At 46.3% G+C, this 27,182-nt stretch overlaps 1 protein-coding gene across 7 annotated transcripts in view; it reads left to right on the top strand.

The window, feature by feature from the left end:
* The window catches only part of GIT2 (GIT ArfGAP 2), a 668,976-nt gene that overhangs the window by 330,886 nt on the left and 310,908 nt on the right, over positions 1–27,182 (top strand). For 6 of the 7 annotated variants that reach the window (XM_085633297.1, XM_085633301.1, XM_085633299.1 and 3 more), the window contains exon 9: positions 18,984–19,035. In XM_085633297.1, coding sequence (XP_085489423.1) covers positions 18,984–19,035 — 52 coding nt within the window. The remainder of the gene's footprint in view (positions 1–18,983; positions 19,036–27,182) is intronic. The other variant, XM_085633302.1, reaches the window with a different exon arrangement.

The raw sequence follows: 27,182 nt of genomic DNA, 5'->3' as shown, positions 1-27,182 counted from the left end.
AACAGTTCCGGGTGGACGACCATCTTTTCGTTGGATACGTGGGTGCTAAGAAGGGAAAAGCTGTGCACAAACGGACCATCTCCCGGTGGGTCGTTTTGTGCATCAAAATCTGTTACTCCTTGGCGAAAAAGGACCCTCCTGTTGGGCTGCGCGCCCATTCTACTCGGGCTACAGCGGCTACTACTGCTTTGGGACGGGGAGTCCCTTTGCAGGACATCTGTCAGGCGGCTACGTGGGCTTCGCTACACACGTTTGCCAGGCATTATTGCCTAGACAGCCAAGTCCGGAGGGATGGCTTCTTTGGCCGTTCTGTCCTCCAGGACTTTCTGGTGTGATCTTGGTTCGCAGACCCACCACTGGGGTTGGTATTGCTTGGGTATCTATTCTAAGGTGAGGAATCTAACTAACGTGTTTCTTTCAGATGAACAAGTTACTTACCTTCGGTAACGATGTATCTGTAAGAAACATTAGTTAGTTAGATTCCTCACCGACCCACCCATCCTCCCCGTTCTGCGAACTGACATCTAGGGTTAAGGTTGTCCTTTTCAGGCCCCTAGAATTTTTTGGCACCAGTGTCGGTCTCTTGCATGGCTCTGCGTTCCTGGCGCAGAAAACTATGTACAAGAACTGACGTCAGTGCGCGAGGGCGGCGTCTAAGTACTTCGACGTCATTACGGCGCACGAAGCAAACGACGGACGCGGAGCCGCAGACGACGCCTAGCGACGCGCAAGGGGTATTGCTGACGAAAAATCTTCCGGATCCAGTCTGACGCCTGGGGATATTCTAAGGTGAGGAATCTAACTAACTAATGTTTCTTACAGATACATCGTTACCGAAGGTAAGTAACTTGTTCTTTACACATTGCCTCTAAGTTGAGCATTGTCTGCTCTATGCCATAGCTCCCAGGGTGTTTAGCTTAGGTTTATTTAGTGACGTGAGTTGTTCACCCTGACAAGGATCGTGAATATTACTTGAGGTGGGCACTTACCCCCGCAGCTCATTTTTTTTCATCTGTTTTATTGTTTTTAACATTGACAGTACATAACTGCCTCATTTTATGAGGCATCAGGAGTATAATGAAATAGCAACATAAAAACATGGTAGGAATCTGGAAGTGAATGTGTCTCGCTGCAGAGCATTCAAATTGGTTGTGGGTAATGGACAGTAAGGGAGAAGGCCATTGTCTTAGGGGGTGCTTAGGTCTCCGTGAGAGACTTATGAAGGAGAGATTGAGCCACTGTGGGGGTCCATCCAGTCGGAAAGTAGTCCGTGCCATTTCTGGACTATTGGGTGGCAACAGAGTTCCATGGCTTCTACTTTGTGTAAGGCTGTCGACTAACCCCATCGTCTCGGAGCCCGTGCTAAACCTCGCATGGGAGGCAGTGAGTGCTTCCATTTTAGGGTATTTGATCTTTTACCTAGGATAAGGACGAGGTCTTGAAAACATAAGGTAGTTCTAAGTTTCTTCATGTGTTTGAATACCCCCTCGTCTAAAAATCTAATTTTTCACAATTTCTTTATATCCTGTGAGTATCATCGGCATATTGACGTACATTTTGACGTTTCTAGTGATGTATGCTAATGGTGGTTCAGTTAACTGTTGGGGATTTCCAAACAACATTCACAAGAAAGTGGTGCAAGGTTGCATGGCCCACCTAACCATCTAATACCTACAAAAACAAGGAAGCACTAGTTCCCCACTGCTGTCCAAGCATTCCCAAGCAATTTGACATTGTGCATTACAACATCAACTACATTTGCTCGAAGAATATCTCCTGGTGGTGGACATCTACTTTACTTACCTCCTCAGTAGAATACTTCGGGTAACCCTCAAATGGGAGATCTCCTCCAAAATTCTCCTTCGTTACTGCTTTAATGGGGCACTCCTGACAGTGGGTCTGTAAGCTATCAAACAAAATGCCAAAGCTTTGCCTCCAGTTGTCCACAAACATGGTCCCTGGGCAGTGCCCATGGCTGAGCAGGTCGGATATATTTGCTTTCCCCATGTTACCATTGATTCCCTATTGAAAATGCAACAAGAATCTTTGACACTAATTCTCATTGCTAATAAATAGACAAGTCCACCCAGGAACTCTCTCCTACTAGAGATATCCAGTCATCCTCACAAAAAACTACAAATCAACCCACACTTGCTCAGCTAGCATCACAATCACCTTTTGCGTTTCCACTTCTAGTTGCCCAATTTTGCTCCTGAGCTGTTAGATACTTGCAGTTAACCCAGGAATGCACGCAAATTGCTTGTGCATGCTATGTGCGGAAATAGAAACATAGAAAATACTATCTAATTTTAAAATATCTGTACTTAACCCATTTATGGAAATCCTAAAGAGGGTAAATCTAGGCTGCCCCATGCTCCTTCTTGGGAATTTAACATCGTCTTTACCCTTCGTATAGGGGCACCCTTGAGCCGTTAACTCATGCCCAATGCAGTTTCTGCCTTGGAAGGTAGTTTTCCTAATGCTATTACCTCGCTCAGAAGAGTTAGTGAGCTGCAAGTGCTCACAGTTTGAGAACGGTTTATTCAGGTTTACAAACACAAAGGGGCGCTGTGCACTCACTCACATATTTTGTCAAAAGTATCTCCATTTGATGTCAGTCAATAGAACTGACCACATCACATTTATTTTTCCCACAGTTGCAATCACTCATACTCATTTTATTAGGAAAACCAAAGACCTTTTTTGTTGCCACACCTTGGCCAGCCTATTCTTAAATTAGACCTTGCAGCATGAATTGCCAAATATATTCAGCTATTTAATGCTAAAGTTAACCTTGCGCTGCATGATCAATCAACAGCTCATTCTGCTAGTAAGGAAGGAGCCACTATGGCTTTTCTGGGTAACCTGCCACTAGTAGACTTTTGTCAGGGTCCTACATGGACTTCAGCTCACATTTCAGTAAACACTACTATGATGATATTCACATGTGACAAGGGGCCTTAGCTGGGCAAACTTGTACTAAAACTTAAATCTGATAGAGACTGTTAATTGTAGATTCCTTACCTTAGAATTTCCACCAGGGATCCGTATGGATCCGGGGATTTTTTCTTATGCAGTACCCCTGCGCATCTTTAGGTGGTGTCTGTCGGCCCCACGTCTGTCGGCGTGTACACCGGGATGACATTGTGGGACCTACATAGACGCCACCCGTTCTTTCTTTTTCTGTGCCAGCCTAGTGCAGGCCCAGAGAGAGCTTCCCCTGGCCACTTTTTTCGACTGTTAGTCGACTTCTTTTTTGAGTCGTAGACTCCTGGTGCGTTGAGGATGTCCCAGCGAAGGACTCGCTTCAAGCCTCGTGGTTCCTGCCACCAGACTGTCTGTTACGGATCTGCACCTCATGTGCCCTTGGTGTCTGGAGCACGACCCGAAGTCATGCTCCAAGTGCCGGGCCATGAGCCCAAAGTCATTGTGGGAGTGGTCCCGAAAGCTGCAGGAGGGCCGGTGGTCGGCTTCACGTCGCTCACGCTTGAGGGTAAGGTCATGACCGATTGCGGAGCCCACACTCCTCGCGCTCCAAGTTGTCTGGGAGCCCCTCGGGTAAGTCAGGGAAGCACAAGAAGAAGTCGAAGAAGCCCAGTCGTTCTTTGACTTCTCCCCATCAGTCTGCAGACCCAACATGGGATCCCAAGTGTTGTCGCTCGAAGGCTTCGTTTCTAGAACCTACTTCTCAGACTGCTCCACGCCTCCCTTCCTTTCCGGAAGCTGCAGTCTCCTGCCCAAATCCAGAAGTTCTATCAATTAATCAATGGCCATTTAAAGCATGCATTTACCTAGCCTGAGGTTTCCCGGAGCTAGAAAACAGACTAGAGAGACTGAGCAGCCAATGATACTACTACCCTTGCTTAAAGAGGCAGGTTTTTAAGGCCTTCATAAGCTCATGTTCTGTTTTTAACAGGCGCAGGTGGCTAGGCAGTGCGTTCCATAATTTGGCTGCCCTTCCTGCGAAGGACCTGCCCCCTTGTCATGTCTTTGCGTATCATGGGACTTGGAGGAGACACAGATAATTTGATCTCCTATCGATATGGGCTAAGCCTCTACCTGAGATAGCCAGGGCCCTTGCCATAAGCGGCTCGAAAGGCGAGGGTGAGCGCTTTAATCTCTATCCTCCTGGCCACTGGGAGCCAGTGTAGCTGCCTCAAGTGTGGGGAAATGTGATGACAAAAAGGGAACCAGTGGATTAGCCTGGCCGCTGCATTCTGGACCATCGGCTGCCTGTGGATCAGGTAGACCGGCAACCCCAGGTAGAGGCTGTTGGCATAATCCAGCTGAGAGGTTACCAATTTTTGGACTGTAATCCTCCGGCTCTCCTCCGGCACAAAACGTAAAAATTTCCTGATGGATCTCATTTCCCCTCATTTTTCTATGAGGCCTTTTACCTCCTATTTGGGCAGCCTAGCTTTGCTGTCGCGCCTTTGGGCCTCAGAATCTGTTGGGGACCCTGGGACTTCGATACCGGTGACTTTGGTCCCAGATCCTGAGGGTCCCTGTGGTAACAGGCCTGGATCCGGATCAATGCCGGTTGATCTCACTCGACCTTCCCGACGTCGACCGTGCCCCTGGTCAGCGCTGACCTCATCCCCATCACCAAAGTTGACACGGAGCTGGACCGGCATCGATTCCAGTGCCAGAAGGGACTTTCGACCCTATGTTTATTCCTGGCATTCCTCTTGCTCTATAAAGTGAGGAAGACAACTGGGAGGGGCCGCTGGACCCTTTAACTAACCAACTTGAGGAACTGCACTGAAGATTGGACCTGGGTAATGCCTGTGGTCTGGACACTTCCGCTTACACTGGTCTGCTTTCTCCCCATGCTGTGGCTACGGAGGAAGGAGCTTCTTATGCTGTGGTGGTGAGAAGGGCAGCTGACGCCCTCCGCCTTGAGCTCCCTACGGTGGCAGTTAGGACTAACCTTCTGACCGAGGTGCTTCTGCAGCTTCCTCTTCTGAACCCCATTTGCTGTTCAATGAAGCCCTCACGAAGGTCCTTCTGGGCTCTTGGTCCAAGCCAAGCACAGGGGCTCCTGTGGATAGGATGATTGCCCGCCGCCACCGCCTGCTCCACCCAGCGTTCCTGACCAAACACCCCTCCCCTGAGAGTTTGGTAGTCCAAGCCTGTACATCAAAAGACACATTACCTTCTGCTCCCTCAGGGAATCCAAGAAGATGTTCTCTTCCTTAAGCTTGGCGTTGCAGTCGGTAAATACTGCATTCCTCTGTGGCCGATACTATCTTGGATACTGTTTCGTAGGTGCTGCTTCAGTGCCCGGAGGAGGCCCGGGCCTTTCTGTCTCAAGCAGTGGCAGACTGGAGAGACGCAGCCAAATTCAGCGTACAATGTGGACTGCATACCACCGAATCACTGGGCAGAACGATTACCACGTCAGTAGCTGTTAGACGCTATGCCTGGTTGAGGACGTCTGGCTTCTCAGGGGATGTCCAGTCTTCCTTGATGGACATGCCTTTTGATGGCACTTGCCGTTTTGGCGACAAGGCAGACTCGGCGCTTCAGCGCTTCAAGGATTCTTGAGCTACGGCCAGTTAATTGGCCCTTGCGGCTACCTCACATCCATCTCCGTCTGCCTTTCGTCCCTTTTGTGGCTACGTCCTGTCCAGCCACAAAGTCACGCTAACTGTCCAGCCTCTGCGAGGCCGTGGACGTGGGACCCAGCGTCCTCACGGGTCGGGGAGCCAGTGGATGGGCCAGTTCACCTCCCCCCCCACCCCACCCCCGCCGCAGCCTCCAAACATTCCTAGTCCAGCATTTCAGGTCCATCAACGGCCAGTTCGAGGCAGGATCTGCCATCCCCTCCTCCACTGGTAATCCATCACGTCACACAGGTGGGTTCTGCAAATAGTCCGAAGGGGCCACTCCCGCCCCTTCGTGACTACACCTCTCTCCATGCCACCTTCTTACGATCGTATGATGGAAGATCATTTGGCACTTCTCCGGCAGGAAGTATTGGCTCTATTGGCCAAGGGAGCTATAGAGAGGGTCCCTGTGCCAGAAATAGGTTGTGGTTGTTATTACAGCTACTTTCTGGTACCCAAAAAGCACAAAGGCCTGCGTCCTATCTTAGACCTCCGGGCCCTCAACTTCTTCTTCCAGAAGGAGAAGTTCAATATGCTCACACCAGCCCAAGTTCTGTCTGCACTTGAACCAGGAGACTTACAGAACACTTATTTTCATATCCCCGTCCTGCCGGCCCACAGACCTTGCCTTCGGTTCACGGTGGACCACGAGCACTCTCAGTTCACTGTGCTCCCCTTTGGCCTTACCAGTGTCCCTCGGATGTTCACAAGGTGATGGCAGTGGTCGCAGCACATCCTCACAGATCAGGGGTTCAAGTCTTCTCCTATCTTTATGATTGGCTGTTGAAGGCAGGTTCCCCTCCAGTCTGTCGTCTCCCACCTCCAGACTATTGCGGACCTCCTGCATTTGCTGGGGTTCACTATCAACGTTCCGAAGTCACTCCTCACTCCCCCTCAGATGCTCCCTTTCATCGGGTGGTTTTGTATACAGTGCAGTTTCTGACCTATCCTCCTGAGGTGAGAGTCCAGGATATGCTGGCTATGATACAGATGTTTCAGCCTCTATCCCAGTTTTCGGTGAGAATGACTGAGGCTGTTGGGACTCATGGACCCCTGCTGGCGGATCATGCCAGACAGCATATGCGGGCTCTGCAGTGGGACCTGAAAGTTAGTGGGTGCAGAATCAGGGTTATTCTTTCGACTACGTCCAGTTCTCTGAGGGTACTGCTCACCAACTGCAGTGAGGCTCACAAGCCACGATTGGGTCGGAGGCATATCCCTCTCTCTTCCCCTACCAAACCTAACAGTAGTGACGGATGCATCACTTCAGGGATAGGGTGGCCATCTGGAAGAAGCAGAGATCGGAGGTGTCTGGTCTCCTGCTGAGTCTGGCCTCCATATCAACCTTTATGAGCTCCGGGCAATCAGACTGGCACTGAAGGCATTCCTTCCCTCTCTCAGGGGAAAAGTGGTATAAGTGTTAACCGACAGCTCCAGTGCCATGTGGTATTGCAACAAACACGGTGGGGTAGGGTTTGGACCCTTTGTCAAGCGGTTGTTCGCCTCTGGATATGGCTGGAACATCAGAAGATAACTCTGGTGAATCAATAACTGGCAGGCTCCCTGAACGCCAGGGCGGACAAATGTGCCCGTCTGTGCCTAGTCGATCATGAATGGCGTCTCCATCCAGAGGTACCGCCAGGTCTTTTTCAGCGGTAGGTTGAGCCTTTGTTAGATCTGTTCGCGCAGTGTCAACACTTTTGCACGTTGGAGTTTCCAAGGTAGTGCTCGCTCAACCACGCTTTTCGTCACAAGTGGAGCTTCGGCCTCCTGTACTCCTTTACCACCTCTGCCAAGAGTGTTCAAGAAGATCAAGCGCTATCGGGCTCAAGTCATTCTTGTGGTTCCGAACTGGGCATGAAGAGTCTGGTACTCCAACCTTATGAGCATGGCCATTGATCCTCCGTTCAGACTACCTCTTTGGAAGGATCTTGTGTCGCACCAGCGGGGGAGGGTTCTTCACCCAAACCTGTCCAGTCTCCACCTCCTTGCATGGAGATTGAGCAGCGCTAGTTCACAGCTTTTGATCTTCTGCTCGAAGTTTGTGATGTTATCTTTGCAGCCAGGCTTCCTTCCACTAAAATGCTGTACGCCTGTAGATGGAACATATTTGTGGCATGGTGCACAGCAAAGGCTGTTTATCCCCTTTCTGCTCCTCTTTTAGAGGTTCTCTTGTATATAAATTTTTTAGCCCAGCAGGGTTCTGCCTTGGGGACTCTTAAGGGGCATCTTGCAGCCATCTCTGATTTTCTTCGGCTTCCAGATTAGCCTTCTTTATTGAAATCTCCTATCATTAACAGATTCCTTAATGGCCTTACTCATCTGTTCCCTCCATCTCCTTTTGTAATGCAACAATGTGACTTAAATCTGGTTCTCACCTTTCTTATGTGTGCTCCCTTCAAGCCTGTTCATAACTGTACCCTGAGTTTGCTGACTGTCAAAACTGCCTTTCTTGTTGCCATCACCTCTGCTCACAGGGTGAGCAAGCTGCAGGGTTTATCTTCATTGCCTCCCCCTTTCTATCTGTCTATCCGTAGAAAGTGGTGCTTCGGACCAATCCTTCATTCCTTCTAAGGTCATCACTCCTCTTCATTTGGGACAATCTATCACCCTGGCCTCCTTTTATCCAAACCCGCATCCCTCCAAGAAGGTGGAGAGACTCCACCGTCTGGATCCAAAACGTGCATTGTCTTTTTATCTTGATCGCACAAAAGACCTCCGGGTGGGTGATCAACTCTCCATTGACTATGTGGGAGCCAAGAAAGGTCGGGCTGTTCAAAAGCAGACCATCTCCAGATAGGTTTTCCTTTGCATCAAAATATGTTATGCTTTGGCAAAAAAGGAACTTCTTGTGGGGCTGCGTTCTCATTCCACCAGAGCAACGGCGGCAACCACGGCTTTAGCATGTGGAGTTCCACTCCTTGACATCTGTCAGGTAACAACGTGGGTATCGCTGTAGGTGAAGGGGGAGATCGTTCCAGGTCTTGGCTGCGAGATTGGAGAAGGACCTTCCACGCACTCTGGTCCTGTAGAAGCGTGAGACGGTGGCTAGGGAGAGGTCGGCTGAGCGGAGTGGAGGTTTCTCCTGTGTTAGTTTGTCGGTTGTAGATTCCTTACCGCCCCACCCATCCTCCCCACTCTGTGAACTGATTTCTAGAGATGGGGATTCCCTTAAAGGGCCCAAGTTTTGACTCACCAGTTGTCAGAGTCTTTCATGGCTCTGCGTTTTTGGCGTGGAAAGTAGTGTTAAGAACTGACGTCAGCGCACATAGGTGGCGTCTATGTAGGTCCTGTGACGTGATCCTGGTCGACGCTGACAGTGGACGCAGAGCTGACCGACTCCACCTAACAATGTGCAGGGGTACTGCTGAAGAAAAAAATCTCCGGATCCAGACTGACGCTTGGGGGAAAGTCTGAGGTAAGGAATCTACAACTAACGTATGTCTCTACCAGATACATCGTTACCGAAGGTAAGTAACTTGTTCTTCACACCCATTCCTCCTCTACTCACAAAACACACTAAAGGTAGTTCGGGTCTGTGCACAACATATGATCTACAGCTACACACCTTGCAATGGAAAACCTTATTTACCTGTAACTGGCTGGCTTTCAGACTGTAATGTTGTAGATTCACATGCATTTTACATACTAACCTGGAATTGAGGACAGGGGCATGTTAAAAACATCCTTTATGTACACACTTGTACTAGCATATTTGTCTCCAGTGCACACACATTACAACATTTTACTTTCTACACAAATACACTTGGCCTACGGGGAGAAAAACATTGAGAGGTCGAGTCTGTCTCCTTGTGCATTTTGGGATTTTAGGGGAGATACCACAAGTCACCTCCAAACCTAAATTTGTGCTTGAAGTAAAGCAATTTGCAACATTCCAAGCCAAACACTATAAAGTATGAGTGTATAAAGTATGCGAATCTACAGCACTCCCGACTGCAAACGCATTTTTTACTAGGGCTGCTTGAAAGAGGTCTAATGTCGTTCAGGAAGTTATATCAGTCCTGGCTGCCATACGCAAGGTGTTCAGAAATGAGCTACCAACTATATATTCATCGTGACGATGAACAATAAGACAAGCTCTTTGAAGCATCACTCTAGGGCAAAGCATGAAGGGATTGTGGGATTCCAATCTAATATTAAGGTATCTGTTGCACATGCTTCAGTGTCTGATAAATCTGTCTGTGGTTGGTAACCCATGAGGAAGAATGAACTACCCCCAGCCAGCTCTAGACCCACTTCAATTGTTAAAGGTTTAGCTTGCAATTACTGCAATAGAATTTGAGCAACGTGAAAGAATAAGGATTAAGCAGTTAGACTTCACTCCGTATCAAACTATTTATAGCATAGCTAACAGCCAATGTTAGTTATTGAAATTTGGAATACGCCTCAATCCACTTTACCACTAGAGAACATCTAACTAGATTGCCTTCCCAGCCCAGGAAACTTGCATCCAGTTATTATTATTGTTAAACTTGTAGAGCGCCTGGTTACTCCAATTCAGTATCCCCGTGCTAGGACACCCTTGAACCAAAGCAACTGGCCCGTACCCCCCCTCCTCCTAGCCTCAAGGCCCTAAGATGCAGGGATGGCCTACTACCGGCCCTGTGGAGGATATTAGAAGAGCCAGGTTTTCAATTTTTTCCGAAACAATGTCTCCGTTGAACAAGTCCTCAATTCCACAGGTAGGTCATTCCAGGTCTTAGCCGCAAGAAAGATAAAGGAACTACCTCCTGCCCATACCTTACGAACCTTAGGCATGATCATCTTCGCCGTGCCCAATGACCTCAGATTCTTAGCAGGTCTGTAGTTCGTGAGAAGGGGGCACAGATATCTTGGCCCTTTCTCATTGAGGATCCTATGGCAAAAACACAAAGCCTTAAAGGTGACTCTAGCCTGTATAGGGAGCCAGTGTAATTCCCTCAAGGCAGCCCCCACTGATGCCCGCCTATGGATATTCAGTATCAGCCGAGCCGCAGCATTCTGAACCTTCTACAAAATGTTCAGATTTCTTTTGGTCACTCCTAGGTAAAGGATGTTACAGTAATCCAAACTGGATGTAACGAGGGTCTGGACAATGGTTCTTTTGGCTTCTAGTGGTAGTAGGTCCAGGATTTTCCTCAACATTTTAAGAATGCCAAAGCAGGCTCTGGTCTCAGCTGATATCTGCTCTGAGTAAGATAGGGTGTTGTCGAACCATACTCCCATATTCTTGACCTTAGCCTTGGGAGTTGGAGTAGGTCCCAGCTCCTCCGGCCACCACAAATGTGTCCAAATGGAGGGCTGCTTGCCAACTACCATCACCTCAGTCTTTCCCGCATTCAGCTGCAGGCAGCTGAAATTCATCTAGTTAGCTAGATCACTCAAACCTTGAAATCAGATGCTGTTCATGCCCCCTTTTGCTCCAGTGTAACAATCAACCGAGTGTCATCGGCATATGACACCAGTTTCACCCCATGTCTCAGCACAATGTCTGCTTGGGGGCGCATTTAGACATTAAATAAAGTATGGCTAAGGGCTGAGCCCTGTGGTACCACTTGAGACAGAGGACATACTTTGGATTTAAAAGGATGTTGTAAGACTTGGAAGGATCGGTTCTGCAAGAAGTGTTTGAACCATTCCCATGATTTGCCACCGACCCCGGCCTCCCCAGCCGTTCCAACAGAAGGCCGTCGGAGACCGTGTCAAATGCAGCACTCGGATCCAGTAAGATCAATGCAGTTGTTCTACCCTCATCAACTGCGGTTTTCAGGGCCTCCGAAGCTAGAAATAAGGCCGATTCGGTACTGTGAAGCGGCCTGAACCCAGACTGGGTTTCATGGAGAACACGTCTTTCTTCCAAAAACATGGTCAATTGAATATTTAGCGGATTCCTTGCAATTTTAGCAAAGTAGGAAAGCAACAAAATAGGTTTCAGATTTTCTGGGAGAACCAGGTCTAGAGAAGGTTTCTTAAGCAGTGGTACCACCATAGCATGTTTCCAATTAATAGGAACCTGCCCTGAACTGAAAGACAAGTTTAGAAGTTTGGTAAGAACCTGTGCAATGGCTTCTTTTCCTCACAATACAAATTTCGGGAGGATTAAATCCAGGGGAGACCCTTATTTAACTGCTTCCATAAGTGTTAGGACGTCACTTTCTACAGGAGGGCGGAAAGAAAACCTATTCTCAACCCCGGAATCCTCTATAGCTGGAGCAGAGATATAATTCCTGCTACTTTCAGGGAAGGCTGCATATATTTTCTCTCTCTCTCTATTCAGAAACTATTTCCAAGCATCCATATCTATTAGGCAATAGCCAAGTTGCTCTCTGGTGGTCTGGCCCTGCCAATCAAGTGTGTTCTAAGTTTAGGGATGTAAAAGCTATAACATTCTTGAAAGGCCGGGTAATGTAGGGGACCAAAGAGAATTACAAGGCCAGGAGACCCACAATCTAGGCTAGGTTTATCAGTCCAAATTGCCGTTGCAAAATAAAAGACAGCTTGGTGAAGTACCAAGGAGCTGATGAAACGCCAAATACAAGGTATCAGTTTTCCCCCGCATTCAAACTCTATATTCTGATGTGTAAGACAAAAGATAGTAATTTTAAACTGTGACAATGTTCAGTGTCATAGTCCGGTCAACTGCTTTAGAATGCCCTTGAGCATTTGAATGCCCCCCAGCTGTTGACAGCCCCTAGTCTGGAGTGAAGATGGCTTTGCCAATGATGTAGGAAATGGCAAGTTTGACTGATCTTAAGTTTCTTCTTTTCAACAAAGTAGATCCTATTATAAATTAAATTTCCTATTTTGTATTTTTACAATTCTTAAATGGAGGAACCTCCAGAAAGGCATTTATTTCTTCTTTTACTGTATTTTTATTTATTTTTTACTTTATTTTTAATTTATTTTTTTTGACTGAAAAGCAAAACATACAATTGGGAAAAGGAGTCGTTCATGCATGAAGTATGTCTAATTGCGGGCAGCGAGTTACATCAATGGGCAGTAAATATTGCAGCTGACTCTTCAATGAGAGACACCGAGTCACATCAACATCACAGACATGCAAGTACATAGGTCAAATCTCTTACAATCTTAACCATCAGGTAAAGGCTAGGTAACAGTTACTAATGACCTGGTTCTGTCCTGCCGTGCGAAAGATTTAGGGTTCACCCATCTGCGACTAGATCCAGTTTGTAGTATTTCATCCATGGTGTCCAAATTTTTCGGAATTTGTGCGGGCAGCCGCTTGCCTTGTATACCACTTTCTACGCCACCATATAAAGATCCATATTAGACTTCCATTCCGTGAGTGTGGGAAGTTGTTGAGCCCCCCAGTACTTAGCTATGTCTCTTTTGGCCACTACTAACCCAAGATTGGCCAGCAAGAGCCTGTGTCGCGGCAGGTCGATGTCTGTGGGGATACCTAGTAGCAGGAATTTCACGTCTAGCCCTAGGTGGGCTCCCAATATTTTGTTCAATTCTCCCATGATCGTGTGCCAGTAGGTTTGAATGTGTCTGCACTCCCAGAGGGTGTGAATGTACGTGCCGTGCTCTACATGACATCTGAGACAGGTTGGGTCCTCCGCCCCTCCCCATCTTGTGTAAACGTGCCCTGTCAAAGTAGCATCTGTGAAGGATCTTATATTGTATGAGAAGCAATCTTAGTTTGATCACTACTTTGCGCGGGTGCATGAGGGCCGCCTCCCAATCTATATCTTCCAGGGGTCCAGTGGTGAGTTCCCACTTGGCACGTAGCGGACCAAGGTTGTCAGGCATCTTGTTGATTTGTGTCTTGCATGTCAGGGATATCGCCTGGGTCGGGATCTCTTCCTGTAGGAGCCTACCTTCTAAGGGGGCATATTCTGGCAGCGTCACACCGTCCAACCCTTCAGCATGCCAGGCGTGGCTTTTACTGTATCGATGCAAAAAGAGCTTGCAATCTGGCTCAGGGTGCTTTTCTCCTACTCTCTCCCAGCCATTTCAATGTCTGCCTCTCCTGGGCTTCTGCTTTTACTTGAATGTGGTTGACCGCTAGACCCATCACAATATTTGATACAATTTGTTTGTTGCAGCTGTTGATTCTGATCTTGTATAGGGGTGGTCAACAACTGGATGAGCAAGACCTGGTTGAAATAGTACTCGGAAGCTGATATTCCCATTGTAGTGGGCAAATATATCACGGGCAGCATTCGTTCCTGCCCTAATTTATGATCATTGACCTTAGAGCACAACCTGGGTTTTTAGGTTGAAGAAGGTCTTGATTTTCATACTGCAACTAATGCAGTGTTATATTTATTTTTTGACTAATTAGCCACTTTATTTCCTCCTTTAAACAAGACGGTTAATAACTACGCAATACTCTTGAACGGCACTACGTCGCCCTGTTTAATGTTGAAAAACGTAACTAAGTTTGAAAACCACAAAGTTGCCAAGCCTTAATATTGTTGTGTTTGAGTCAATTCATTTTTCATTTTTTTCTATGGAACAAAGGAGCACATTACAGACAGCTGCTTTTGAATAAATCCGCTCGCATTGTGTACTCTCAGATATTTGACACTCTGCATTGGTTGCCTTTATCGGCTTGAATTTAGTTTCATTTATTTAGTTCACAGCAGGATTCTTTGGCGTTGCCATGTAATATAATGTGTCTCTTAACCCTGGACCTTGTACATTAATTCTGGTGGTTCTTGTTCGACTGATTGATGCCTTGTGAATGCTTTACGCAAATGTGATGGGCTATTTGGATCAGCTTCTCAAGATTAGAGTTTTTAGATGCAGGGAATGATTTATTTTATGGATTAATTATGAATCATTTTTTGTGCAATTTCTCTGCCCTTTTTTAATTCCAGAGCACTTGTTAGTTATTTCTCGTACGTATGGAATCCAGGTCATCAATTTTGTGTGTATGTTTTTTTCAACTGTTCTGACAGGATTATGTGTTTCTTCAATACCTTGATGCTTTTGTTTCAGTTTCATTCAGCTGCTTTTCCATTTCAGTGACCATAGCTATATTTGCACTTGTGCTAGTTGGAATCCTACATTGGCGGATAATGAGTATTGAAAATTCTGTTTTCTCTCTGTGCTGCAGCTGCATTAGCATCGGTATTGAAGCTAGTTGTACAGCAATACATTATTTACCATTGTTAAGCTGTGCCTGCTGCCATGTTTTTCTCAATGTGTCTTCAGCGAGTTCCCTAATAAATGATAGTCATCATAGGCGCTTTTTCTGCTGTCACTTTTTCTGCTGTCACTTTAACGTTTTCTGGAGTGCTTCTTTTCTTCACTATATGCTGTGTTTATACCGTGACACTTAAGAAGTGGCAGATGATTATCATTGGTCCTTATCCGCATTGAGTTTCTGATGATAGCTGATGCATTGCCCTCTGTGTGCCACATTTGGACATTTTCTTCATTGCGTCTGTGCATTATTGGCCTTAGGCAGGCTAAGAGCTCTTTCTCATGATGATGTTGATGGGTCTCAATTGTGGGTCTGTAGTTAAGGTGGCTGCCTGGTTAGTTAGCACCTTTTGACTATTCTGACTGTTACTGGGAAGAGGCTAGTTTTGAGTTTAAGTTAGTAGCCATTTGGAAGGATGTGACTCCCTGACATTTGAATGCCTCCCCTCTTTCTCGCATTGCATTTCCATTTTTTGTAGAATCCGTTTAGTAGATTTTGAGAAATAAAGGTTCAAAATGTATATACCACGGTGCAGAGGATCCCCAGAGCCACCAGATCTAAAGATAAGATTTGATTGACAGTCACCACACCCAAAAATATGTGGTGGCAGCCATTTTTGGACTCATGGATTCAGTTACCTTCCCAAGAATAAGTAAAAAAAAAAAAAAAACATATAGGGCCCCCACCGCAAAGGCACCAAACCGTAATTATGTTGTAAGCGGTATTGCAGATCCATGGCACCAGTAAATAAAGAAAAACAGAAGGCTCCCACTTTTTCCAAAAATAAACCCCCGAGGTGGCTCGGGGTTTAGCAATGTTTTTGTCAGGGGAGGGGGCGTGGTGCTTCCTCCTTGAGCCTTTTAGAGGCCCCACGGACCCAATCCCCTGGGGCAATTGATTATTGTTGGGGATGGGGAGGCACCCCCCCCCCCTGCTCCGAGACTGTGTAGGGCTCCAGGAATACCAAATCTCATGGGACAAATCATTATTTTAAGGGAGTAGCTCATACTGCTTCCTTTCCTGAGCCACACACCGACCCTAGGGACCCCATGCACCAGTACCCGGCAAGAGCAGTGGCCCAGGGAGTCAATCCCCAGGGCACTGCTGTGTTCCTGTCTGGGAAAGTTTGGACAGGAAATGCAAACTTTATTCCCTGCCCTGCTCCTATCTGGGCTACAGCACAGGAATCGAGCCAGCTCCTGCCAGCACCCAGAATGGGTGATGGCTTGGGAGCTGACTGTGTCTGCGGGGGCGCTGGGGTTCTCCCCAATCCAGCGGCTACCACAATGCCATATGTTGTGGGTGCCCAGAGTGGGCAACCACATTAAAACTAAAATGGCCAACTCCTGCCAGTAGCCACAATAGGTGCTAACTGGGGAGCGAGCCGGGGCCCTAGGGCACCCATTGCAATACCAACATTATTACAAATTGTGGGAGCCCCAAGTGGGCACCTATTTAAAAAAAAAAAACAGTTCCTAGCAAGTAGCACCCTTTAATGGCCTGCAAGGGCTTTTGACTTCTGTTTGTGGATCTTAGTAGTGCCCCTTGAAGGGGAAGGGTCGGCACCCCAAACATTTTTTTAATGCTGTGAAGGGCTCCTGGGAAGCAAAGCAGGCCCCTAGCAACATTTAAAAAAGAGAAAATACAATAAGTCTCATGTGTCATTGAATCCATGACCCCCGAAGAGCTTACCATATGTTTTCAAAGCACTGTGAGCTGAAGCTGTATGCTCTTCAGCTGGAGTGTAGGCATTCCTTGTGGTTGCTTTAATGGCTGCACTTTGTGGCCTGAAAAATGTTACAAAAAAGGCTCAGACATGTGTATTTCTTTTAATGCATTATTAAAAATATTTTGTCAGTCACTATCTTTTAACATTGCAATATGTGAATTTAGTAAATATACATTTGATTATAGTTATTGGGTGCCTGTGGGGTTAGGGGCAGCACCTGGCCACAGGTCAAGTACTGCACCCAACCCCATGCTGCACACGCCTATGGACATCTTACTTAACTTTAAAAAATCCATAGAAATTCACTGAAAAAAGCAAAGGTTAAAGTGACGTTACCGTTCGGAATTGTGATAATATCTTGCTTTACATTAAAAGAACAAACCTCAGAAATCCACTAATATAACAAAGGTTAAGGCAACATTACAGTTAGGGAAAAAGGTCAGTAAGATATACTGTTTTAAACTTGCAAAACCACTGAAATGATCTCAAGTAACTATAACTCATGCCCTAAAGTAACTATAACTTGCCCTGTTGCCATGGACTGCTAATTACCTCACATATTACATTACTCATGACCTGCATTGTGACATTACCGCAGCATCTGAAATGGCATATTTAAGAACACTGTGCATGGCAAGGGTGCAAGTTATAGTTACTTTAGCGCACGAATTATAGTTACTTGAGATAACTATAACTGGTAAATTTCGATAGTTTGGTTCCTTTAAAACTGAATGTTTTAACTCACATTTTCACCTAACTATACTGTCCCTTTAACCTTTGTCTTTTTCAGTGAATTTTAAAGATTTTTCTTAAGGTGAAGGAAGATATTATTACAATTTCTAACTATGATGTCACTTTAACCTTTGGTGATACATATTTGGGTGTGTGTGTATATTACTCGAAATAATCCTTTTTATTTCAGGTATATATTTTGTACTGCATCAAATTTTATTTTCTTCACTTTTATAATTTAATAACAATGTACAGGTTGTAACTTTATTATACTTGTTTGCTGCCCCAAAGCAGAATTGTAAATGAGGTCTTTATTTGTTGGCAAGTCCTTCTGCAGCTGGGATTATTTTTGATTCTGGCAACGTGTTACCCCACTTGTTTCATGTATACTAAATCTTATCATTTAGTCTCTCTTTAAAGTAGAAATAGCCTCCTTTGACGGATATCGACAATTGTCACTGGTTTTGGTTGCTATTCCCCAAATATATTCTACAAATTACACATTTTTACGTTTTCATTTTTTCTCCAACAAATAACATAGTAAATACAAGGCCTACCATAATCTTATTATTCCCCATACTTGATATCTTGTACTTAAATTTCTTAAAATCATATTACTGCCTTCAACCGCTATTGTATACATTGAGGAATCTGTCTGTAGGTTTAGTGCACCATGGGCATTTATCTTATTGTAGCTCAACATCACTAGCACGGGTTACTTTGATCACCAGGTCATGTTGTATCCATCCCCATCTTCCCCCTTTTTAATTGATACTGTGAACCTTGGGCCTTCTTGCACTTTGATCACCCCCACCTTCTATCTCCTTCATCTTGCTCTTGTGTTATCCTATCATAATCCAGTCATTATGCTTACCTGTCACTATCCTATCTCTTTATCTGGTGTAAAGCAAATAAGTCTTTAAAACACTGACGTTGATATCAGTAGCTTATTGACTGTCTTATGTCATACTACATTTAAGTTTCCCTCTACATAAAATAGTACTGACCTTGATGGATCGCAGCACTGTGATGTATTGCGATGAAGTGCCACATAGGCTTTAAATAGCATATTAAACAATGCAAATTCTCATTTGGAATCAGATCTTGAAAGTGGGAATGAGAAACCTAATTACAAGGTAAAGACCACAGTTGGGAATGCAAGTTGTGGATTTCTAACTTATTTCGAATACAATTCCTGACCTAATGCTATAGCTTTTTTAAAGTTCCTATACATACTTCAGTATATCTTGAATTGGTATAAAGCAGAAGTAAGTCACTTGGGGAGGATTAACTAGTTAAACAGTCCCATGACCAGAATTCTATTTTAACAGTTGTCAGCAGTAGCACTACTTTTAAGGGTGCAGTACTCTACTGGCTGCCCACACTTTGCGTCTCCATATGAATGCATGAAGATATTGCTCATAGTTGTTTTTATTGGCTCTTAAACTGTTTGTTCGAGTAGGTTATTTAATACCAGGAACAAGAACAGCTAAACAAGACAGATTTGTTACACTTTATTAAAGTAGAAGATTTTATCCTTTCTCATTCTTTCTTGCAATGTTTATATATAGTTTTTTGTGAAGATGTGCACTTATTTTCCGAAATTAATACATCAAATTTAGTAAACAATTGATAGATTATTCATTATTAAATGTACACAAAATAGCGTGTGTTTGTGTTTTTCATTTTTAATAGAATTTAACCTGTGTTGTAATTAAAACGTATTTTGTTGTTACAGCAGTCTGGATTTGTCGGAGTTAGCAAAAGCTGCCAAGAAGAAACTGCAGTCAGTAAGTGTGACTAGTTTTGTTATGCATGGTACTATAGTCTCCGACTATATTACTTAAATTAAAATCTATGTTTTTTTCTTCCATCTTTTGGGTATGACAAAAAGATCCATTGAGTTTTAATTGTCGCCTCCATTAACGTAGATTTTTAAATTGCTGTAACAAACTATGATGATGCCTCTTAATAAATGTTTCTCCTGTCGTGGAAAGAAGTCCTGCATTGATGAGAACACAGTTTTGGATGGTCTCACATGAGAAACATTTCTACTTTTTTAGGTCGAGGACCGTCCGGTCTGCCGAAGGCAGAACCGGAAGTCGGAGATTTAATGTTTCTGAGAGTGGCTCCTTAGCCCGCCTCTCTTTTTGGCTCTCCTCCATTGGCTGGCTTCCTAAACGGAGGCCAGCCATTGGAGGAGAGAGCCGTCCCTCCAAATAGGCTCCGTCTTTTTCAGATTCGGGGGCGTGTTTTTTGGTGTTCTTTCCACTTTGTAGCAACGCCCTTTTTTAGGCGTGTTTTTCTCTCCTCCTGCCAATGGCAAGAGGAGAGAAAAAGAAACACGCCCCCGAATCTGAAACTGCCGCTGCGTTTCTCCGAGGCATTTCTGCTTCGCCTCGGATAAAGGCAGTGGTGTGCTTGTCCTGCCATGCTTTCCATTATGTACCGCCGTAGTAACCGAGGATTTCGATGTGGAAGTCAACTTGCACAATTAGTGCATTTTTGAGTGTTAAAGAGAAAATATGGACAGGAATCCGAGAGAAACTGAATAACATGCATTTTGTATTTCCAAAGTTGCCAACCATAGTTTCTTAACTATTCTGAAATTTACTAGCGATATTATAGGAAGCTTTTACAGTTTAGATATAAAAAAATTGTTTTAGAATATATAATGTAGTTATCTCATATTTGAAAATTTCAGAAAAGTATCTCCGCAGCAATACAAGAAATTACTCCTAACGCCTCGAAGATTGCCGTCGGCGCTTTACCCTCGGAGCCGCGATGGCGGCCACCTTGAGAAGGGCTTACTCAGATTCAAATGTTCGGCCTCTGCGCATTGCATGGCTAGTTAGCGCGCAATAATACACCCGAATTCAATTAAAGTCTTGGGGGGCGCGCCATTGTTTTAAAAGACCCCCCTACTGCTGAACTCCATCGTCCTGTTGATGTCACACACGCACACTAGTTGTCTTAACGGTGATCGACAGCCCTGCAGTAATCCGATGTGCCATCTAGTCTGTCATTTATGTCCGTGACAACCGTACCTGCCAGTACGTGCGCGCACCCTAAAGCAGGAACGTTTGGAGATGGTGGGCCGGGATCGGGTACAGTCTCTCCTCCGAAGGTACCGGCTACTACTGTTCACTGCGTTGCTGATCCTTTTGCTACAAGCGCTTCTGGGATGGAGCTTCCAGAGCCTGGAGGAAGGGGGCGAGGAGGTGAGATCGGGAGTATGGTAGTGCATCCAGAATGTGCATTGGAGAATCTAAGGAAGGGTTGCGGGTGCTTGGGCAGTGATAGGTATGTTTACAAGTTATGGTTGAAATCATGTGTGAGTTCCCTTGTTAAGGTGCTGGAGATGACCTTGGAATGGAAGTCAAGTTTGAGATTGTATATCGACCCTCATGTAATTGATTATATAGCGTAGTGTTGTAATGCGGGGCATCAGTTTGGCCATGGACGGATTTCTTATCGCTTGGATCAGTTTCCTACACACCATCATCCAGACTGCAGAGATAGGAAGCCGTGGCTTCTCACGCATCCAGCCTGAATGTGCAAACTTACCTTGCACAAACACTGCACACGAAAACAAGCAAAAGTTATACTCCCACCGGAGCCAAGTTCAGCAGCGTGTGTGCTCCTCATCACGGGATCAGAACTCTGCAACATCTCACTAACTCACTTTCACTGTCTCTTTCACTATCTCTCTCTATCTCACTACATCACAACACCACTCTGCTTACATCTCACTACCTGACAACATCCCTCTCCCTCACTACATCACTGTTTCACTGTTTCACTACCTCACTCTTTCTCACTACATAACTCTCTCTACCTCACTACTCCACTCTATCTCACTACCTCACTATCTCACAACTTCTCTCTCTCAAAACATCACTACCTCACTCTCTAGCTCACAACCTCACAACTTCACTATCTCTTTCACTACCTCAATCACTCTCTATCTCACTACCTCACTCTTTCTATCTCACTAACTCACTTTCACTCTCTCTTTCACTACCTCTCTCTCTATCTCACTACATCACAACATCACTCTATGCTTATATATCACTACCTCACAACATCCCTCTCCCTCACTACCTCACTCTTTCACTACCTCACTCTTTCACTACCTCACTATCTCACTACCTCTGTCAATCTACCTCACTCTCTATCTCACTACCTCACTCTCTATCTACCTCACTCTCTCTCACTACCTCACTCTCTATTTCAATACCTCACACTCTCTCTCTATCTCACTACCTCACTCTCTCTCTGCTAATGCAATAGGTATCACATATGCAAAAAAAAAGCTAATGCCAATAGGAATGACAATGCCATTTATTTAGGGATACAAAAATAATAAAAAAAATAATGAGCAATACCAATAGCTCTACCTATAATTTTGCCGAGACCATTGCATTGTAAATGCTTGTTTCGTTTTTTGTTCTTAGTTCTTAGCAGAGACTTCTAGCTGCAGATTCCTTATTTTTGAAAAAATCCCCAGAGGTCACACTGGATCAGGAAAAGTTTCAAATAGTACCTCTGCACGCTGGTAGGTAACTTTATTTGACTCCATGTGGTGTTGGAAGTGACTGGCAAAGTAGATATATAGGCTCCACCTTGATGCGCTGACGTCAGTTTTTTCCTTTCCGTGCTAGATAGTGCTGATCCCCTAGACACTGAATAAGCACTTCTTCAAGTTCCTCGCCGTTAGACATCAGTCGATTCCACGAAAGTCAAGGTCCCGTTTGCAAGGAAGGGCCCGAAACTGTTCGCAGAGCCCTTTCCTACGGTCATTGTCTCTCTCAAACTTGTCAGGTAATTTTCACAAACACAAGACCAAAAAGTCAAAGAGTTCTTGGGCTTAACCGTGTCCGACGAAGTCTTCTGACAAGACCCAAGAGTTTCAGCAGTACACTCGTCACGAGCTGGCAGAACCTGAATCCGGTTCCACTCCGTACTTGCCCGATTTTCCCATAGCCAAAGTGACCACCCACTCAGCTGAAAGAGTTTTCTGAGGCCATGCTCCTCATATGTAGGTGGCCTGGCCCCTCTGGAGCGCCTTTGGTTTCCATGGGCGCTGGAGCGGCTCCTACTGGATGCACGCCAATGGGTTCGCCCTCGGTGCTACTGGGGCCCCATGGGTCCCTTGTTGGATCTGGAGCAGAGCCATCAGCGAGACCGAAACCTTCCTCGATGCCCTCTCCAGTGTCAACGACCCTAGGCGGCAACGCCCCATCATTATTCCAAACTCTGACAAGGAGTCAAAGCAACGTTGTCAGACGCTGCCTCCGGTCAATGCTTCACTGAGTAGTGCCAGTATTTTATTTATTTGATATACATGGAGAGGAAGATGAGTGGGAAGGGTCTAGGGGCCCTTATGGTTTCTAGTTCCCTAAAGAACAGCAGGAACAGGACAACTAGAATGAGGAACTGGTAAAGGCAAGTGGGATAGTCACCTCACCCTGCACTGGTCTGGTCTCTCCTCCTACTACCGTGACTACAGAGGATAGAGCCTTTTTTGTGATGGTGGTGCATTGGGCAGCTAAGGTTTTGGACCTTCAGTTGCCTACAGTGGCGGTCTAGATGAAAACGTGCTTCAGCTGTGAGTTTCCCCTTATGAACCTCTTCTCTAATTCAGTGAAGCCCTTACAGATGTCCTACTTGGGGCTTGGTCAAAGTCCTGCACAGGGGCCCCTAATAATAGGCTGATTGCCTGTCCCCATCACCCCGCTCTTGGGGCTCCCAGTTTCCTTACCCAGCATCCCACCCCAGAGAGCTTGGTGGTCCAAGCCACCTAATCCCATACCCACTCTGGCACTTTCCCTACCACTCCACCGGATTGACAATCCAAGAGGCTGGACAACTTCAGTGAGAGAATGTTCTCTTCCATCACCTTGGCACTGCGGTCGGTGAACACTGCATTCTATTAGGCCGTTATTCCTATACTCTTTGGTATTTGGTTGAGCAAGTGCTTCCTATGGTCCCGGAGGAGGCCTGGGCCATAGTCTCTCTGGCAGTTGCAGATGGGCGGGATGCAGCAAAGTTCTCCCATCAGATGTGGACTTGACATGACTGCCTCGCTAGGTAGAGCAATTTAATCATCATTGGCCTTACAACACCACTGCTGGCAGAGAACATCTGTTTTTTCAGGCGATGTCCAGGTTTTCTTCATGATCCTTCCCTTTGATGGCTCTCGCATATTTGGAGGCAAGATGGATTGCTTCAAGGACAGCAGAGCTACAGCCAGGTTATTGTTATTGTTATTGTTATTTTGGATTTATATCGCGCCCAATCACCTACAGGTCTCTAGGCGCGCGGAAATTGATGGTAACTAACAATAAACTAGGCAAACACAGAATGAAAGGCACTTTTTTGATCTAGTTTACACCCAAGGTTCTTTTAAACAGCAATGTTTTTAGCATCCTTCTAAATCGCAGGAGATTCCCCTCCCTGCGCATCACCTCAGGCAGCGTGTTCCATAGCTGAGGGACTAATACTGAGAAGGCTCTTCCTCCCTTAGTTACAAGTTTGTAACGGGGGCAGACCAGAAGCTGAGAGTCTGAGGATCTAAGTGTTCTCACTGGGCTGTACACCTCTAGACGATCAGTGATGTAGGCTGGTGCCTGACCATAGATAGCCTTATGAACTGTGCATAAGTTTTTGAATTCCACTCTCTCTTTAATGGGGAGCCAATGCAAGCTGTGTAGCAGGGGAGAGGCCTCAGTTCTCCTTGGGAGTCTAAAAATTAGGCGTGCAGCATCATTCATCACGACCTGCAATCTGTTAGTGAGAGTTTTAGGTAGGCCAAGGTAGAGAGCGTTTCCGTAGTCTATCCTTGAGATGACCGTTGCTGCTACAATTGAGCGCATCATTGATTGGGAGAGGACAGGGGTTAACTTTCGTAACTGTCGGATGATATTTGTACAGCTACCCACCACAGATGAAATTTGACTGGCCATTGACAAGTCGCAATCCAATTTGATCCCCAAGCTCTTTACATTCCTACTTGGTTTTGGAGCAGGGCCCAACTCCGCTGGCCAATAGAGGTCACTCCAGGGTGAGGCGGTGGATGGAATCACCAATACCTCGGTCTTATCTGGATTGATCTTTAATAGATTTCCAGTCATCCATTGTACAGTGTACCTCAATATGTTCTGAGCGTTGAGTTGTGCGGTCCTTGAGTTATCGATACTCAGCAACAGCTGAGTATCGTCCGCGTAGTTGAAGACTCTACAGCCCCTGCTGGCCAGTGATGCAATCAAAGGTTGTAGGTAGAGATTAAATAACAGCGGGGACAGGGCAGAGCCCTGTGGCACCCCACATTCTAAGGTCCCCACCTCAGATGTTTGATCCCCCAGTTGTATCCTTTGTGTTCTTCCCAAAAGGAAGGATTGCAACCACTTAAAGGCCAGCCCTTTGATCCCAAAGTCTCTCAATCTCTCCAAGAGTAAGGCATGACTGACCGTATCGAACGCCGCTGATAGATCTAACAGAATCAGGGCGCTCGGTTTCTTATGGTCAGCCATGCCTCTTAGTTCATCCAGCACCGAGAGCATCACCAATTCGGTGCTGGGATGAGCTCGAAATCCTGCCTGCCGCTCATGGAATAGATGGTGAGATTCCAGATACAGGGACAAGGATTTTAATACATGTTGTTCTAGTATTTTAGAGAGGAAAGGCAGTTGGGAAATAGGCCTGTAGTTCTTCTCTGTAGGTCTTTGGGCTTGTCTATGGCTATCGTCAACCCCAATCCTCCTTCTGCCCTGTTGGTGGCTATGGAAGGAGTCTTCAACTGCGCCCCTACCCTCAAAGCCACCACGGCCAGCAGGCTTCCTATCTTTTTTCGTAGCAGAGGGCGTGGTTCCCACAGACCACATGGGACAGGGGGCCAGGGGTCATGTCAGTCCAGTTCCCCCCTCGGCAGACGCGGCCTTCAAACCTCTTTTGTTCACCCTCAGACCATTATGGGCACCCAGTGGGTGGCATGATACGTCATCACCTCCACCTCCTCCACTGGTGGTGAGTAACATCAGACAGTTGTGTATTACAGATAGTCCAAAGGGGCTACTCCCTCCCTTTTGTGACACTTCCCCACCAGCTTACTATTGGATGACAGAGCACCCTGTCTCCTTGCTTTGTCAAGAAGTGCAGGCTCTCTTGGCCTAGGGAGCCATACAGAAGTTGCTTGCATCCGAAGCAGGTCGTGGTTGCTATTCCTGCTATTTTCGAGTGCCAAAGAAGGATGGGGATCTCTGTCCTATCCTAGATTTGTGCCTTCTCACCCTCTTCTTAAGGAAAGAGAAATTCAGAATGCTCATGCTCGCCCAAGTTCTGTCTGCTCTTGACCCGGGAGACTGGATGACAGTGTTGGACTTAAAGAACGCATATTTCCACATCCCAGTCCTGTCTGCCCACAGACATAACCTGCGGTTCATGCACCCCTCGGGTGTTTATGAAAGTGATGGCGGTGGCTGCAACTCATCTGCAAGGGTCGGGGGTTCCAGCTTTTCCCTACCTCGATGATTAGCTGTTGAAGGGGGGCTCATCTCCCACTTTCAGAGTTCAGCGAACCTCCTGCACTCACTGGGTTTCGCTATCAGCATGAAGAAGTAGCACCTGACTCTCTCAGGTGCTACCTTTTATCGGAGCCGTTCTGGACACAGTGCAGTTTCAGATACATTCTTCTGAATGGCAAGTCCAGGATATTGCAAGCTATGAATTCGATGTTTCAGTCTCCATCCTGTATTTCAGTGAGACTGACTTTGAGGCAGTTGGGCCTCATGGCCTCCAGCATCCTGACACATGCCCATTGGCATATGAGGGCTCTGCATTGGGACTCGTAGTCCCAGTGGGCATAGTATCAGGGGAAGCTCTTCAACATGGTCCGGATCTTGGAGGGAACTGCGTAAGATCAGCAGTGGTAGCTAACGAACTGTGATTGGGTTTACAGCAGACCCCTCCCAAAACTGGAGCGGACTGTGGTGCCAGATTCATCACTCTTGGGCTGGGGCGGCCACCTAGGAGAGGTGGAAATCAGAGGCCTCTAGTCTCCAATGTAGTCACAGTTTCACATCAACCTGCTTCGGGCAGTACGCTTGGCACTGAAAGCCTTTCTTCCTTCTATCGATGGCAGGACTGGTGCAGGTGTTCACGGACAGCACCGCCATGTAGTATTGAAAGAAACCAGACTGGGAGGGGAGGTGGACCCTTTGTCAAGAGGTCCTGCGTCTCTGGACCTGGCTCGAATGTCAGGGCATTTCCCTGGTTTTTCAACACCTTGCGGGTTCTCTGAACGCCAGGATGGACAAACTCAGCTAAAGATGCTTAGCGGATCTCTAATGGGTTCTCCATCCAGCGGTAGTGCATGGCTTCTTTCAGCAGTGGGGAGAGCCTTGGTTAGATCAGTTTGCCACCGGCGGGAACGTACGTCAGCAGTTTTACACACTGGAGTTTCCAAGGCAACACTCGCTCAGAGACGCTTTTCGTCTTGATTGGAGTTCATGCCTTCTGTACACTTTTCTGCCTTCACCACTCCTACGTAGAGTTCTCGAAGATCAGGAACAACCGGGCCCAAGTCATTCTTGTGGCCCTGGATTGGGCACTGAGAGACTGGTATCCTGAGCTGTTGAGCGTGACCATTGGTCCTCCAGTTAGGCTATTTCTTCTAAAGGATCTCCTCTGGCAGCAACACCGAAAGGTCCTGCACCCGCACCTCCAACTTAATGCGTGGAGATTGAGCGGCAAAGGTTGACAGTTTCGACTTTCCTGCTGAAGTCTGTAATGTTATTCTGGGAGCCAGACCCCCCTCCACCAAGTTAGTATACACCTGCCATTGAGACAAGTTTTTGTCATGTTGTGTTACCACAACAATGATCCCCTTTCTGTATCCCGAGCTCAAGTTCTATTGTTTGCATTATCCTTTTGCCCA

This window comes from Triturus cristatus, chromosome 11, assembly GCF_964204655.1.
Source record: "Triturus cristatus chromosome 11, aTriCri1.1, whole genome shotgun sequence".
Classification (NCBI taxonomy): Eukaryota; Metazoa; Chordata; class Amphibia; order Caudata; family Salamandridae; genus Triturus; species Triturus cristatus.
This window is presented reverse-complemented; position numbering and strand designations above follow the sequence as displayed.